This window comes from Sorex fumeus, unplaced genomic scaffold, assembly GCF_029834395.1.
Source record: "Sorex fumeus unplaced genomic scaffold, SorFum_2.1 ptg000006l, whole genome shotgun sequence".
NCBI lineage: Eukaryota > Metazoa > Chordata > Mammalia > Eulipotyphla > Soricidae > Sorex > Sorex fumeus.
In genome coordinates this window covers 4,774,748-4,792,917 of record NW_026606063.1, presented here as the reverse complement: position 1 = coordinate 4,792,917, position 18,170 = coordinate 4,774,748, and the positions used below count along the sequence as shown (strand labels likewise).

General features: G+C 43.9%; 1 protein-coding gene across 1 annotated transcript in view; it reads left to right on the top strand.

Moving 5' to 3' along the window:
• YIPF4 (Yip1 domain family member 4) overlaps positions 1–18,170 on the top strand; it is a 32,017-nt gene that overhangs the window by 7,775 nt on the left and 6,072 nt on the right. Inside the window, exons 2-5 of the mRNA XM_056124235.1 lie at positions 8,153–8,306; positions 9,896–10,067; positions 14,730–14,807; positions 17,085–17,198. Of these exons, the coding sequence (XP_055980210.1) occupies positions 8,153–8,306; positions 9,896–10,067; positions 14,730–14,807; positions 17,085–17,198 (518 nt within the window). The remainder of the gene's footprint in view (positions 1–8,152; positions 8,307–9,895; positions 10,068–14,729; positions 14,808–17,084; positions 17,199–18,170) is intronic.

Genomic DNA, 18,170 nt, shown 5'->3' with positions numbered 1-18,170 from the left:
GGCACAGAGCTGGAAAAGCAGAAGGAGGCCACTGAAGGATCTCAAGGGAGTGAAGGATTTGCATTTTAAAGAGTCTTGGCTACATGTAAGGGAGTGAATTGAAAGGAGACTTGGGCAGAAAGCAGTCACACAGGCATGACATCGAAGTTTGCACTGGTTGAGTGAAAAGTGGAGAAATACAGACAGCTGAGCAGGTTCAAAACATACTGAGAGATTAATATGACAGTTTATCAGTTTGGTTGAATGAGTAGTGGTGCGCAGCTAGTGAAGGGAATTGTCAAGGATGATAAAACTTTTTGTCTTACCTGGTGGACATTGGTACCATTCACCGAAGTAAGAAACTGCAGGAATCAGATTTTGGGTTACCAGCTCCTGGACTGTAAGGAATGTGGAAAGACGGATTAAGCCGGCCGTAGCAAGATCTCCTTTCCATCTACAAGGGTAGTCCCTGTTTAAAAGGGGGCAGGGAGTGGGAATTGTACAGTGCCTAGGGTGTCTGCGTGGCATGCACCCGACCTGGTGAGTTTCCAGCAGCTCGTGCTCCCCTAAGGAGCGCTGGGTGCAGCCCCGGAGGCCCTGAGGCCCGCAGGATCCAAGCAGCATCGTATGCTTGGGTCCTTGCATTGAACCATGGGTGGGTTGGCCAAGAATTGCTAGAGGGCCCCCAGGCCTCCTGAGCAGCAGAATTTGAGAGATTTCCCCCTCTACCACTGCAAATATTTTTTTTAATGATTAAATTCCAGATTTGGGTTAGAGGATAGCAGGCGAGGTGCTTGTCTTGCATGTGTCCTACTCGGGTTCAATTCCCAGCACTGCATATGATACCGAGAGCCCTGCCAGGAGTGATCACTGAGCACAGAGCCAGGAATATAACTGGAGCACAGCCACGTGTGCCTTAAAACTCTCCAAAATAAAACTGGATACTTTTACCATAACTCCAGGAAAATGGTAAATTGACAAGTCACAGAAGAGGACTGGTCCCAGTATATCACCCTTCTTAAACTGCATTGAATTTTGAACTGGTTGGATGTTTGTTCCCAGTGTGACTGTGGTTAGGAGCTTTGGAAGGTTCGTGTGTCGTGAAGAGAGAGCTCTCATGATTGGAATTAGTACTTTGCTTTTTATCTTATTTTTGTTATTATGGGGAGCTGGTTTGTGTCACATCTGTCAATACCCAGGACTTACTCCTCACTCTGCACTAGGGGATCACTCCTGGTTGTGCTTGCTGTCCAGGGATGAAACCACACACACACACACACACACACACACACACACACACACACACTGTCCTCCCGTTGTTCATTGATTTGCTCAAGCGGGCCCAGTAACGTCTTCATTTTGAGACTTGTTACTGTGTTTGGCATATTGAATACTCTCGGTAGCTTGCCAGGCTCTCCGAGAGGGGCGGAGGAATCGAACCCGGCTCGGCCAGGCTGGCTGCGCGCAAGGCAAGCGCCCTACCGCTGTGCTATCGCTCCAGCCCAAGGGATGAAACCAGGCTTGGCAAATGCCTCATTCCCTGCTCGCTCCACACTCCTCGGACTAGTGTTTTTCTGAAAGCCTTTCAGAGCTCCATGCTCCTTGCTGCCTTGTGAGGATCCTGAGAGAAGTGTGCAAGTTTGACCTTTCTAGCTTCCTGCTCCCAGACTCTCAGCCTCAAGAGAAAGAAATCTTTATGGTTTGCACACGTCAAGTCTTTATGGTTTGTAAATCTTTATGGTTTGTAGTACTCCTGGGTATTCCTGGCACTGTGCCCTGGTGTTGCTTGGGGCAACTGTGTGGTACCAGGTATTTGAACTGCAGGATTGACCGTCAGCAGGGCAAATGCTTTACCTGTACTGTCTCTCTGGCCTGAAAAGTACATAACTTTTGTTTTTCTTTGTTTTTTTTGAGGCCACACCTGGAGATGCTCTGGGAGGCTCTGTACTTTGGAGTTGCTTGTGGCAGTGCTGGGGGTCATCCCCAACTCTCTAGCCCACAGAACGTGTGCTCCTCTGATGAGCTGACTCTATTGTTGATAAGCTGTCTGCTCAAGGATATTTCGTTGTAGCCACTCAGACTAAGATATTCCTATAAAAAATGATAGTATCTACAATTTATAATGCTTTGTTGCAATCAGTAAGTTGTAGATATAATTCAGTGATTATTGCCATTACTTTTTTTTTTTTTTGCTTTTTGGGTCACACCCGGTGTTGTACAGGGGTTACTCCTGGCTCATGCACTCAGAAATTACTCCTGGCGATGCTTGGGGGACCATGACCATACGGGATGCTGGGAATCAAACTTGGGTCTGCCGCATGCAAGGCAAACGCCCTACCCACTGTGCTATTGCTCCAGCCCCATGTCATTACATTTTTGAATAAATGATAACTATTCATCTGTAAAGATGACCAAGCATTTTGCATGTGGTTTGCAATACAGGTACTAAGAGGTCATCGGTTTGTTTAGGGCGTTGAGTCATATAATGTTCCAACACCCGTCCCTTCACCAGTGTATATTTCCTGCCCCCAATGTCCCCAGATTCCCTCCCACTACCACCCCCCACCCCCACAACTATCTCTATGGCAGGCATCTTTCTTCTTTCTCTTGTGCATTATGGTTTGCAGTATAGGTACTGGTTTTGTCCGTGTTTTTGTCAGGAAGGTACAAGCTGGAGTTGCTTTTTTTCATGCAGTGGCAGCTTTGGAGTGTGGACGTGGCTGCTGAGGCTGCTGGAAGTGCAGGGAGGTGAGGGGAGGTAGCCCATCCCAACCTTTTGTGACTGGAGATTTCAGCCACAAAATCCACATACCCTCATCTTCAGCAGGTTAATATCTCGGTGATGTCAGTCCCTAGATGGTAAAGTGCGACCAGAGGCAATTTTGGATAGTGGGAGCTAGTGGCTGTCGGGGGCTCTGTTTGGGTGGGCACCAGGCTGATCCACCCCCTCCAGTCAGTCTTGGTTTGTTAGCCTTCTGTAGGTCCAAGATTAACTGTGGCTTTTGATCTTTTTCAAGATTTGTTTATGAATCTCTGAAGCAAGGCCCATAAATGACTTATTTTGGGTCGCACATGGCGATGCTCAGTAGTTACTCCTGACTCTACACTCATGAATTACTCCTGGTGGTGCTTGGGGGAGCGTATAGGATGCCGGAAATCAAACCCAGGTCAGCCGTGTGCAAGGCCAGCACCTTACTCACTGTGCTGTCTCTCCGGCCTGACACATCTTTTTAATTGTGGTGCTCGCTAGGGGTCTCACCCATATTTGTGGTGTTTATGCATACCTGGTTGTGACGCACCTGGAAATCGCTTGTAGCTGTCCCCGCAAAACTGCCGACTGCTGAGCTCCAGTAGAGCTGCTGGTGCTCAGCACCAAACACCAGGGATTCGCACTAGTTGCAGTGTGCTTGTGGACCAGCCGCCAAGTCCCAGCTCTGCGCCTTCGAGCCTGGAATTCTTGGGTTTTATAATGTATTCAGGGTTGACTGAATTCAGGCTGGTTTATGCTCTGGTTTAACTTTTTTTTTTCATGGTGAATAAAATTGTATTTAGGATTAGCCAGGGCTAGAACAATAGCACAGCCGGTAGGGTGTTTGCCTTGCACGTGGCCAACCCAGGTTCAATTCCTCTGTCCCTCTCGAAGAGCCCAGCAAGCTACTGAGAGTATCCCGCTTGCACGGCTGAGCCTGGCAAGCTCCCCATGGCGTATTCAGTATGCCAGAAACAGTAACAAGTCTCACAATGGAGATGTTACTGGTGCCCGCTTGAGCAAATTGATGAACAACCCGGAGTACAGTGACAGTGACAGGATTAGCCAGCTGGACAGTTTACATGATCCCAATTTTGTTGGCAATAACCAAGGCGTCATAGTCAGGAGCCAGATGAATAGATGCCCTCGGCCACGCCCATGTCACAGGCCTTCTTCCTGGCCTGTTTGACCTGGTGCTTGTTGGCCTGGGCATCCACAGTGAACACGAGTGTGTTGTTATCTTCTGTCTTCCTCATGGCTGACTCAGTGGTCGCAGGGAACTGGCTTGTCGCGCTTGTTTCCCCTGGGGGAGCTCTTCCATAGATCCGGACTGCCTTCTCAGCTGCAGCGTTTTGGGTCTTCGGAAAGTGAGTGATGCGTGGATCTTTTTCTTTCTGTGTCTGTGGACGTCTTTCAGCACTGCCTTCTTGGCCTTCAAAGCTTTTGGCTTTGGCTTCAACTTTGGGAAGGGCCAGGGCTTCCTTCTTGGCTTGTAGTGCCATCTTCGTAAAAAGGCTTAACTGATGTCATCTGCATTCTTGGGGTCGCTTGGAAGCTTCCTCCATTTTCTTCTGAGATCCTTAACTTACTAACATATTAGGCTAATTACCAACTTGAGGGACTTTCCTGTGGGATTTTCCTACCCGTAGTGCGGTGTATTTGAGGGGTCGTGGAAGAGTAACCACAGACTGCTGGTTCTGGAATTCCTACATAGGCCCAAGATAGTTTTCTACTTTATGTGAAATGGAAAATACTATGAACTCATAAAGACCCTTTTTCGAGGCCCTGGCACCCGGGCTATGACCAGCTGCTAGACATGCACTTCTTCATCCGCACTCCTTTGCTCTGTCATTATTTCCTTTTCTAGTCTGGACTAACACATTGACCCTTGTGCCACGGTTTGTGTTAATGAAGCCACAGTGAAGTGTGAGCCATTGATGTCAACATATAAAGAACTATGAATGCACTTTGTTTGTAGAGGCCAGGAAACAGTTGTCAAGGTCCTTTCCTGTTTCATAACTCCAAAACCTGTAATTTTACTGCTGTCCTGAAGACTTCATGATCTGAATCTTCCTCTTGTTAAATCAAGAAAAGCACTGTAAATACTAAGAACGAAATTCCAGCTAACTATCAGGGTTTCCATTTTCAAGATAAGGGTAAGACAAAGAAGCAGAACAGATATTTTAGAGAATCATTTACAAATGCTAGGAAATTCCCTTCTAAAAAGTTCTAATAGGGTTGGTGTGTGGTACAGTCAGTAGGGCACTTGCCTTGCCGAGTTTGATCCCTGCACCACATAGGGTCTTCCCAGTCCTTCAGGAGTAATTCCCGAGTGCAGAGCCAGGAGTAAACCCTGAGCACAGCTGGGTGTGGTCCCGAAATTAAATATACACATATATTCTTTTCTATAATTTATTTTCAATTGTATTCATGTATTAAACATGAAAAGAACCTTGACTCGGAAACTAGAACCAGAAGCCATTAATGATTTGCTCTGTTAATTAGTAGATAAACTAGGACTTAGTTTCATGATGCAAGCTTGATTATAATTGCAGTTGTCTCAGTGTGACTCATAACAAAGACACTCAGTGACTGAAGTTCAAGCCAAGATTTTACTGTCAGTTCTCAAAAACTAACCTAGAGTTTAGACTGGCGTGTAAAATAAACTCTTCTTTATAGTTTTTATGATCTCCAGTGAAGGAAAATAGGTATTTAAAATGTTCTGTTTTTTTTAGGGGATTGGAGCCATAGCACAGTGTGTGGGATGTGTGTCTTGCATGCAGCTGACCCGGGTTCTATCCCTGGCACCCCGTACGGTTCCCCAGGCACCGCCAAGAGTAAACCTTGATCACTGATGGGTGGGGCCTAAAAAACAAACAGAAAGAATGTTCTGCTTCGCTTTTGCCAGGATTACTTTTTTGAAGTACCTTACGAATCTTGTGACTTGCAGTTAACAACTGTCATGGTTGTTTACTAGGATCTTACCTTGCCTTGCAAAACTGTTTCTTCTTTTCTTGATTCTGGACTATTTTAAGCATATTCCTTACTATTTCTAGTTTCTTTTGACTAGAAAATGTGGCATCTATACAACTGTGATTTTCTGTAACCTTTGTTTGGGGGGGGCCACACCCAGCCGTGCTCAGGGCTCACTCCTGTCACTGCACTTAGGGATCACTCCTGCAGGGGCTCATAGGACCACATGTTGTGCTGGGAATCGAATCCAGGCTAGCCACGTGCAAGGCAAGTTCCCTAACTGCTGTTAAAAATCTCTCTGGCCCTTCTGTAGCCTCTTTGTATGTGTGTGATGCTAGGGACGAAACTCAGGGTCTCTGTAATTTTTGAAGCACTGTGCCGACCATGCGTGGAATTTTGTAATGTAACAGAATACCTCCACTCCCTTCATTTTTTTTTATTGTGGTGGGAACCGTGTGCTGTGAATGAAACCCAAGTCTCATTTATTCTTTGCATATTTTCTAACCTTTGTGTCACATTCTGACCCTACCCCTTATTAGAGCTGACCACCCCTTCCCAAATCAAAACGATTTTTTCACTTTATCACTGTATCACTGTCATCCCGTTGTTCCTCCATTTGCTTGAGCGGGCGCCAGTAATGTCATCCCAGTCCTGAGATTTTAGCAGCCTCTCTTTACTTGTCCTTCCCAGTGCTGCCGTATTGGAGACTCTTTCAGGGTCACGGGAATGAGGCCCGTTATTGTTACTGTTTTTGACATACTGAAAATGACACGGGTAGCTTGCCAGGCTCTGCCGTGCGGGTGGGATACTCTCGGTAGCTTGCCGGGCTCTCCGAGAGGGACAGAAGTTAAGCCCATATAAGAATAAAAGCAAGTATGTTAAATCCAAACACATGTGTGCTGCTTTAGGTACATCAGTGGCTAGACTATGAGAGCTCTAGTTTTTTACCAGAACTAAAGGTAAACGATGTAATTATATCATGAAGAGATAACCGAAATGCCAGGGAACTTGCATAAGTTGGATTTTTTTCAGGCCTTAGCATTTATATATGAAGCGCTGAGTATTGATATTTAGTGATTTAAACTAAAGAATGTATGAGAAAGTAGAGAAATTGTAGTTTTTCCTTATCAAATAAATGAATGGAATGGTTTGCATATATACGTCTGTAAGGGCCTAAGTTTGATTTTTGACATTATTTTGGCTTTCATGCCCCAACTGGTGATGCTCAGTGGCTGCTCTCAGCTTGTTGCTTGGGGGTAACTCTTGGCTATGCTAGGGGACCAGTGTGGTACTAGGAATCAAACCCAGCCCTGCTGCATGCAAAGCATGTACTCCAGTCTGTTGTACTATACCTGGTCTTCTGAAATACGCTTGTTTGTTAGTTTGTTTGTTTGTTTGGGCCACACGTGGCAGTGCTCAGGGCTTACTCTGGGCTTCGCTTAGGAATCTATTGCTTAGATTTTATGTGTGCTGGGGATCAAACCTGGGTTGGCTGTGTGCAAGGTAAGCGCCCTACCCCACTGTAATCTCTCCAACCCTGTAATGCTTTTTATGTGACTATTTTGTTCTGAAGCACATGATAATGAAGGGAATCCAAAATTACATTATTAATTTGTATGTTTATTCCATTTAAAGTTACTGTTAAAAGTCTTGGTTTCAGTTCCAGTCTAGCTATGAAACATTTTGAATGTCTTCAGCTTTCTAATCTTTTGTTTTCTTGTTGTAAACTAAGTGATTTCATTTACTTATTTGTATTTCCAGTGATTAAAGGTCTCAGTCTTGCATAGAATATTCTTAGTGACTGAGCTGCATCCCTGGTTTCATAAAATGATTTTTAGGTATTTTTCAGTTATAAAATTTGTTGGTACAGGGCTAGAGTGATAGCACAGAGGGTAGGGCTTTTGCCGTGCACTTGGCTGACCTCAGTTCCATTCCCAGCATCCTGTATGTTCCACCAAGCACCACCAAGAGTAATTCGTAAGTGCAGAACCAGGAGTACCCTGAGTAACTGCTGGTAGCACTGTCCCCCTGTTCTTTGATTTGCACAAGCGAGCACCAGTAACATCTCCTTTGTGAGACTTGTTGTTACTATTTTTGGCATATTGAATTCGCCAAGGGGAGCTTGCCATGCTCTGCCATGTGGGCGGGATACTCTGGGTAGCTTGCTGGGCTCTCCGAAAGGGGCGAAGGAATAGAACCCAGGTCTGCCGCGTGCAAGGCAAACACCCTATCCGCTGTGCTATCGCCCCAGCCCTGCTGGGTATGGGTACTGCTGGGTATGGCACCAAAACAACCCACCTCCCTGCCCCTGCAATAAGGGAGATACATGCAGCAAGTGTTTATAATTAGATTATCTCCGAATAGTTAACGTTAACTGAATATGTGCACATACTGGTTAAAATTTCACACATTTAATCTTAGTTTATGGTTTTGTTCTCTTTTTTTGTTCAGATCTCAGTGGCTCAATAGCACCCCCAGATGTCAAATTAAACCTTGGTGGAGATTTTATCAAAGAATCTACAGCAACTACATTTCTAAGACAGAGAGGATATGGCTGGCTTTTGGAAGTTGAAGATGATGATCCTGAAGACAATAAGCCACTCTTGTATGTAAAAACAGTGTGTGATGATGTGGTTTTTGTTCCTATAACTTAATTTGTGGGGTGATTATATTCTTTAATGTTTAATTTTTTATGGAAAAATTGTGGGGTGTGGTCAATGTTAGCTGTTTTCAATTTTACTAATAAAAAAAGTGAGAGAATATTTTTAACTTACTGAATGATGAAAATTGAGGGATTATATTTTTGTAAGAGACAAATATGCTCAAAACTCCTGGAGCTTACCTGGGTCTGGGGCTCACTCAAGTATATATGCCAACTAAGTAAACAAAGCAAGTGCTTGGGTGTTTGCTGTAGAACATTCAGCTTAAGATCAATTCAGAGCTTAAAACTTGCTTAATGTAAAGATTTAACAGTGTTGGAAAAGAACACAGAAACTATATGTTTATGAAGTTGAAGCTTTATCAAGTTATTCTTTGTAGTAGGTATTGGTACTAAAATATTCTAATTCTTAAGGTTATTATACCTATTTCGTTGGGTTGGAGCGATAGCACAGTGGGTAGGACATTTGCCTTGCACATGGCCAACCTGGCCAACCCAGGTTCGATTCCTCTGCCCTTCTCAGAGAGCCCGGCAAGCTACTGAAAGTATCTTGTCCGCACAGCAAAGCCTGGCAAGCTACCCGTGACATATTCGCTATGCCGAACACAGTAACAAGTGTCACAATGGAGATGTTACTGAGCCCGTTTGAGCAAATTGATGAACAATGGGAGGACAGTGACAGTGATTATACCTATTTCATAAAGTCTAAAACACTGGATTATAAAATATAGTTAGGGGCTAGAGCGCTAACATAGCAGGTAGGGCGTTTGCCTTGCACGCGATGACCCGGCTTCGAGTTCCAGCATCTCATATGGTCCCCTGAGCACCGCCAGGGGACCATTCCTGAGTGCATGAGCCAGGAGTAGTCCCTGTGCATCACCGGGTGTGAACCAAAAAGGAAAAAAATGTAGTTATTGTTTTAAGACAGCATAAAGCTAGAATATCAAGGGGCTGTTTTCTTCATGTAAGGATAAATGAGAAGTAACTAACTGGACAAGAAGAGAAAGGACTTTGCTTGTCTCGGTTTGATGCTGGGTGAGTGCTAGGATGGAAACTTTCCTTGATATTGTGTAAACCCAGACTCAGGGATGTGGCTTGTCAGTAGATCACTAGTCTTACATGTCTTGAGACCTGAGTACCCCCAAAAAGAGAGAATGAAAATATAAACACAACATAGGATCTCATATGGATTCTAGTCTGAATAATCAGTCTGGACCCAAAGAGTCTTAAGAGAATTGTATTTGAAGTTGTCCTCAATTATGTATCTCCAGAAGACTGCAAAAGGAAAAGCCTATCCTGAAAATATTCATGTTTGCGCTGGGTAGACAATTGTAGGTAATCTCCAATAATCTTCAGTCAGGGTGCGATTAGCCCAGTTCTAGAGATGCCAGGTGTTGAAAATGTGTATCTTGGAATCAGTGAAATACAGTACACTAAATGCAAATATTTTGTTGGTGATCATATTTAAATTTAAATTGTATTGTCTATACTTAGAAATATGTGCATTCTAAGAGTTTTTTATTTTTAAATTTTAGGGAGGAATTGGATATCGATCTAAAGGATATTTACTACAAAATTCGATGTGTTTTGATGCCAATGCCGTCACTTGGTTTTAATAGACAAGTGGTTAGAGACAACCCTGACTTTTGGGGTCCTCTGGCTGTTGTTCTTTTCTTTTCCATGATATCATTATATGGACAGTTTAGGGTAAGTATGTCCTGCTGATGCAGTTCTAAACATTTCCAAGAGTTTCCAAACCAAAGGTAGCCGGACACTAACTAATGTTCACTGCATTGAGAAATGCCTTCACTCTGTTTCTCTTGTTCATCCTTCGAACTGTTCTTAATAAGTAACAGTGCTGTAGGTCGGTGTGTTCCCAACATTTCACTACGTCACTCACACAAAAAGCAATTTTATGACTCCTCTCAGCTGACTAGAAGTGACCGGAAGGGCTGCTGCTCTGTTTTTTTCTGTTTCCCAGTGGAGGAAGAGGTTGAGACACAATACTTATAATCATGTTCTTATTTTTAGTTTTTCCAGTTGGGTTTGTTGTTGTTTGGTTGGGGACACACCCAGCTGTTCTCAGGGCTTGCTCCTGTCTCTCTGATCAGGGGTCACTCCTGGCAGGACTTGGGAACTACATGCAGTGCCAGGAATCAAACCCTGTTCAGCAGTTTGTGTGGCACTTGCCAAACCGACTGTACTGCCTCTATGGCCTCTAATTGTTCTTAAAAATATGTTTAATAGGTCCAGAGAGAGTTAGAGAATTCAGTGGGCAGAGTGCAAACTTTGCTTTTGGGAAAGGTTCAAGCCCTGACACTGAATGTCAGGCCCAACAGAGAACTTGGAGCAACTCCAAGTACCAAGCCAGGAGTATCACCGACCACCACAGGGTGTGGCCCCAAAACAGAATATCTCTGTGTGTGTGTGTGTGTGTGTGTGTGTGTGTGTGTTTAGTAACCAGTGACCAGATTCTGTCAGTATTTTTGCATTTTGGGAAATTGCATTTTGGGGTCACACCTGACTCTATACTTAGTGATCACTCTTACCAGGACGTGGTGGAACATGTATGGTACTGACGTTCCAGACTGGGTCAGCTGTGTACAGGGCAAGCGCCTTAACCTTTTACCATCTCTCTGATCCAATAATGTTTCTTTTTATACATCTTGTCCTTATCTCCGGGCTGGAGTGATAGCACAGCAGGCAGGGTGTTTGCCTTGCACACAGCCAACATGGCCGACCCGAGTTCCATTCCTCCGCCCCTCTTGGAGAGCCCGGCAAGCTACCGAGAACATCTCGCCTGCATGGCAAGCCTGGCAAGCTCCCCGTGACATATTTGATATGCCAGACACAGTAATAAGTCTCACAATGTTACTGGGCCCGCTCGAGCAAATGGATGAACAATGGGAGGACAGTCACAAAATCACAAATCACAAATCATCCTGTTAATCGTTGATTGCCTCGAGCAGGCCCCAGTAACGTCTCCTTCATCCTAGCCCAGAGATTATATTCAAAGCTCTTTAGGAGAATGAGACCCATCATTGAAACTGGTATTTGGCATATTGGGTACGCCTCGGGGAGTTTGCCAGACTCTGCCGTGTGGGCAGGCTACATTTGGTAGCCTGCCAGTTTGTCCAAAGTAGGAATGAGATAATAAGATGTCATAATAAGATTGTCATAATGTCATAATAAGATGTCATCATATGGCCGCATCCGCGGCCGCGCAGTTCTAGAAGCTGGTTTTTTATAGTCTCTGAGTCTTGTCCTTGGGAGGACAGTGACAGTCCTTATCTATATTATCAGAAACACATATTACATTGTTTCATCATCTCTAAGACTTTAGGAGACTAAAAACATTTTTTCCATAGAGGTATTTGGAAATAAGTTAGTTTCCTGTTGTTGCTGTAACAGATTTTCACAATAGGGTATTAGGTATTCTGTAGAATTATAAAGGCCAGTGAAGAAGCTGAATAGGAGTTTGGGGCTCCCACCCACCATTAGTTCTTTATCTGGAACAGTGTTTCCCAGTATAGGTGAGATCTACCCCCACCACCACTGGGGGAGGCTTCTGGAACAGTCCACAGAGGAGGAGGTAGGCTCCGTGATATTGGGGGACGCTACTGTTTGTTTGCTCGAAGATTTCAATGGGGAAGGACACTGAATCGTATGTATTCTGTGACTTGAATCGGAAACCGTATAAATTTGGGAACCGCTGATCTGGAACCGCTGATCAACACATTTCTTGAACTGTATGTCACAATTCTCTATAGGGTCATCCAATCTTTTTAAAATGTTTTATCTTTTTTATTTTTTTTTTTTTTTGTCTTGTGCCACATTTGGCCGTGCTCAGGGATTACTCCTGGCAGGCCCAGGGGACCATATGGGATGCCAGAGATCAAAACTCGGCTCAGCTATGTAGAAAGCGAACACTGCCTATTATACTGTCACTCTGGCCTCTCAAAATCTGTTTGAAAATCAAGATCGTCGGGCAGGAGAAAGAGTATAGTAGATAGGACTCTTGCCCCACACTTGGCTGATTTAGGTTTCATCCCCAGCACCACATAAGGTTGGGTGTGGTCCAAACTCCCTCCTCAGCCCTCCCCAAAAGTCAGTTCTGTGGGCTGGAGAGGAGCTCGACAGGCTGAGTTGTAGGCTTCGCGTGCAGGAAGTCTGGGTTCAGCCCCCTGGGTCGTTGTAAGAAGCAACCCCCACGCGCAGAGCTGGGCACCTCCCCGCACACAAAAAAAAAAACCCAGACAAGTAGAGGAGCTTCTGGTGGCCAGAGTGAGAGGACAGTGGGTAGGAAGCTTGCCTTGCGGGCATGTGGCTCATCCTGTATGCCTCTATCCCAACCCTCACCCCCAATAAAAGAAACTTTCTGATTATTATCGATAAGGAATTGATTTATATACTTACTTTACATACATACTGGGGTTGCATAAAAGTCAGCCCTAATTCTGAGCAAATCTTGCATTCTGTATCTCTTTCATGTAAATAGAAGATAAGGGGAAGGGGGCCGGAGTGGTAGTACAGCAAGTAGGGTGCTTGCCTTGTCCTGGGTTCAGTCCAGCATCCCATATGGCACCCTGAGCACTGCCAGGAGTAAGTCCTGAGCACCACTGCATGTGGTCCCAGAACAGAAAGATAGGATGGAGAGCTACCTCCCATGCCCGAGTGTCTGCTCTCTGCAGGATACATCTCCAGCACCACATGTTTCACCGAGCGCAAGGAGCGACCTTAGCACACCAGGTGTGGCCCCCAAATGGAGCAAATCAAAAAAGCTTTTAAGGCTGCAAGAAAAATTACTCCCCAGACAGTGTCATTCAGTTGGGCTTTGCTGGATGCTTCTCATGAATAGATTTGGAGATGGACATTTCTGGCGAGAATACCACAAAAGTGTTGTCTCTTCTTTGCATCCAATCACAGAGTATTGTGCTACTGGTATGTCCTGTATGGGCTTGGAGAAAGGGTTCGGGCCACACCCCCGCATTGCTCAGGGGTATTCCTGACTCTGTGGTCAGGAGGGAGTTACTCCTGACTCTGTGCTCAGGGATCACTTGTCGCCATGTTTAGGGGTGATAAACATAATAGTGCCGGGGATCGAACCCAGGTCCACCACCTGTGAAGCAAGTGCCTTACTTAACCCTCGTGCTATCTTACAAGCCCCTGCTGTGTTTTGTGTAGGGTGATAACAAAAATGATTAATTGGTTGGGTGATTCGATTGAGTATGCCCAGTTTCTCCATTTAAAGTTGTATTTAATAAAAAAAAGGGGGGGGGGAGGGGCTGGAGCAATAGCACAGCGGGTAGGGCGTTTGCCTTGCACGCGGCCAACCCGGGTTCGATTCCCAGCATCCCATGTGGTCCCCTGAGCACTGCCAGGAGTGATTCCTGAGTGCAGATCCACCCCTGTGCAACACTGGGTGTGACCCAAAAAGCAAAAAAAGGGGGGGGGACCCAAGTTCCATTCCTCTGCCCCTCTCGGAGAGCCCGACAAGCTACCAAGAGTATCCCGCCTGCACAACAAAGCCTGGCAAGCTGCCCGTGATGACATATTCGAGATGCCAAAACCAGTAACAACAAGTCTCAACAATGGAGACATCACTGGTGCCCGCTCGAGCAAATTCCTTCCTTCCATATAAAATAGTATTCTCTAAAGAACGGTTCTCTTTCTCTTAACTTTAATCATATTTATTTGTCGATAAGAACTCTGATTTATTATTCTGTTTCTGGGATTACAATCCAGAACTGTCATGATTTATTGCTCGGACTATTCCAGCTTTAGACTCTGGGAGTTCCTTCTTTGACATATTTCCATCCGAGAGGAAGTCTTAAACACTTCCCTTTCCTTCTGTTTTGACGAAGTTATTCCTGCCTCACCTTTAATTTTCCTGCCCCACTCCTGAAATTTCTCCTAAAGAGTCCTAGTTCCTGTTAGGTAGGAAGATTATTGGGAAACCAGAGTTTTGATGAAAAATGTGCTCATATTTCTATTGAAATATTATTTTCTAAGCAGACAGTATGTGGAAATATATGCAGTATCATTATCCTATAAAATAATAAATACAAAGTATATGGAAATAGTTTATGGGAATAAATGTCTTTATTTTAAAAAATCATATAGATCTCGAATTATTGTGGCTTCCTTAGGCAACTGGACATACTAAGAATTTCAGTTTGGGTTGTAAAATTATATTGCACAGTATAATCTTTTTTAAGCTTTGGAAATATACCTGGTCACCCCAAAAATAGATCTCTTACTAGAAGTTGTATATACCAGATTATCTTATGGAAAACAATTGAGTTCTTTTAAAGTTGCCTTCTTATTTGTACAATGATGTTGAGTGCTCAAATTTCTTTTTCTCTTAAGGTGGTCTCATGGATTATAACCATTTGGATATTTGGTTCACTAACAATTTTCTTACTTGCCAGAGTTCTTGGTGGAGAAGTGAGTATTTTTGAACATAGTATTTTTTTTTAATGATGATACTGCAAATGTCACCAATAGCTATATTTGTTATAATTATTTCTTGTCCCAGGGTTGCTTTTATGTAGATGACCAACTTACTAGTATTATGCAATCAAATATTACAAGGAACAAAGAGAAAAAGATAGATCTCATCTCATATGTAGTACTAATTAAAACAGCATGATACCGGAATAAGGACAGAATCTCAGATCAGTGGAATAGAATTTGAAATCCAGAGACAGAACCGAGACTTTCCATATACTTGAGGAAGTATATGGTCAGAATACAAATATTAAGTGGAGCCTAGAAAGCCTCTTCGGAGGTATTGGAAAAACTGATCGGTCACATAGAAAAAAAAGAACTCAACCTCTTTCTGACGCCATGCACAAAAGTTAAATCAAAATGGATTAAAGAACTCGATCTTAAACCTGAACCCATATGGTACATAGGGCAAAATATAGGACTCCCAGACATTGAAGCTCAAGGCATCTTAAAGGATGAAACACCACTGACCAAGTAGAAGCAAAGATAAACAAATGGGTCTAATTAGGAAGCTTCTGTGCCTCAAAGGAAATGATGACAGTACAAAAACAAGGCAGAATACAAAAACAGCCCTGGGAGAAATTATTAGCCCATTGTTCATCCAATATGGAGTAATTACCAAAATACATAAAGCATTGGTAGAACTCTACAAGAAAAAAAAATATTTAATGCTATCAGAAAATGGGGTAAGAGATTAAAAGAAACTTTCTCCAAGAAGAAATGCAAATCGCCAAAAGGCAGAAGAAAAAATTCTCTGTATGACTAATCATTAGGGAAATGCACATCAAATCAATAGTGAGAAATGCCTCACACCAGAGCAATGGACGCCCATCAAAAAGAACAGTGACAACTGGTGTTTGCAAGGACGTAGGGGAAAAGGGACCCTCGCTCACTGCTATTGGGAATGTCGACTGATTGGCATTTTAGGGAGACCCTTTTGTCATTCCTTGAAAATCTAGGAATTGATTGCTAGGTCAACTGCTAGGAAAATCTAGGAATTGACTGCTAGGTCAACTGCTATGACCTAGCAGTTCCACTCCTGAGAATATAACCCAAGGGCCCCAAGACAATGCAGGAAAGCCGTCTGCACTCCTAAGTTCACTGCAGCACTATCCACAATAGCCACAGTCTGGAAGTGATTCAAGTGTCCAAGAGCAGGTTATTAGAGAGAGAAACTGTGGTACAGACACACAGTGAGATACTACTTGACTGTAAGAAAAGATGAAGTCTGAAATTTTGTTGCTATATCGATGGAGTGGGGAGAGTTTCATCCTAAGTGAAGTCAAGTGAGCGAGAGACACAGCGTGATCTCCAGGTGTGGGATAGAAGAAACTCATTGGGGAATATCAGGGGCCCAAAAACAGTTGAAATAAAGAGCAGAACTAGTGTTCAGCAGGAAGCTTGCCACTGTGTGGGGTGTGGGGATCAATTAGGGAAGGGAATACTGTGATATTGGGGAGGGGGAAAGTGTCTGCCACAGAGGCTGGCTTTGGGGCTGGGAAGGGAAACTGGGGCGTTGGAAGGAGTGGACATTGGCTGAAGGGATTGATGCTGGCACATTGTCTCCTGAAACTTAATAATGAACAACTTTCTAACTCTAAATTCATATCATCCAGTTTACAAAAAAAAAAAAAAGCAAGTCATCACTGGAGAGGTGAGGTAACTGTTAACTCACAACATAAGTTCATGAAAAATTGCTTGTTCGTAAGTGCAGGGCAAGAGAGATAAGTACAAGGATCCTCAGCACTGCCCGGATCCCTGAACGCAGAGCCCGGAGGAAACCCTGTGCATCCCAGGGCTGACCAAAAGCAAGAACGAAACAAAATGGTGGAGAGGAGGATGTTGAGCGGTTCACTGGTGGTGGGTGCAGTAACTGTCCATGTGCCCATCATGCTGATAGTACTGGAGTCCTATCGCTTAAACTATGCTAAACTAAACTCGGTCCTAGAGGCAGGCTGGGGGAGTGGGAGGGAAAGTGAGGACATCGGTAGGAGGAAGTGGACACTGGTGAAGAGATTGGTCTTGAACATTGTACACCTGAAATCCAATCATGAACAGCTTTGTAGCATTTTAATTCAAGGTGACTCAATTTAAAAAAGTTTCAAGTCTTAATTGGCATGTTTATGAGAGGTCAGAAAACTATGTTATGTCTAATAGTGATTAAAATTAGTCTTGATTTCTATGATACTAATTTAAAACTTTGAAAATTCACAGGTTGCATACGGCCAGGTTCTTGGAGTTATAGGATATTCATTACTTCCCCTCATTGTAATAGCCCCTATACTTCTGGTGGTTGGATCTTTTGAAGTGGTATCTACCCTTATAAAGGTAAGTAGTGTGTTTATAAGCGGTAGCTTGCTGTTTTCCGTAGCAAAGGCTTATTATTTCTCTGGAAACGAATATTGCAATCTATGGCTATTTATCAGGAATTGGTAATATTTGGAAAAGTGGCCTTACTGATTTCATCAGTTGTTTTTCTTTTTTTACCATTTACATGTTAGAAATTTTTTATCTGGGGTGGGATAAAAGAAAAAAAAGGCAAATCAGGCCTTAGGTTATTAATCTCAAAACATTTTCGTAATGCTGAGGTTTTTCTTCTCTGTGCTTGAGAGTTCTTCTGGTTTAGGTTTGTGGGGTTTTGTGGGGTTTTTTTTTTCCCCTTTTAGTTGCCCTGAAGTCACAGAAGAGGTAGTCCAGGGGTTAGGAACTTGCACCACATGTGGTTGATTCCAGTTCCATCCTGGGCACTGCTTGTGCATAGTCTTCCAAACATTGCCGGGAGTGAACCCTGAGCATAGAGCCTGGGCATGAGCCCGGAGCACTGGTGGGTGCGGCCCCCAATCAAAACATAGAATAGAAATTGCCCTGAGAGAGATGGAGAAATAGACAGGTGTTAATGGTGCTGGCCTTGCATGCCCCTGACCCCACTAGACATCCCGGCACTACATATGGTCTCTACCAAGGGCCACTTCTGACCCCAGAGCTGGAAATAGCCCCTGAATATTATGGGTGTGGCCTAACACCTCCTACCCCTCACTCACTGCCCCCCCCTTAAAAAAATGTCCTGGATTTAGGGATTGTAACTCACTGAAGTAATAGTTTCTTTATCAGATGAGCTATGTGATCTACTAAGTTGATTCTTCTGTGTTACGAACATTAGGACTTTGTTATGCATGTTGAATTTTCATTCATCAACATGTCCATTTTATTATTATAAGATTTTCAAATTGTGGGGGCTCTACCAGCAGCTGTGCGGGAGGCAACGCAGAGCTGGGGGTTGAGCTTGGAACCTTGTACTTG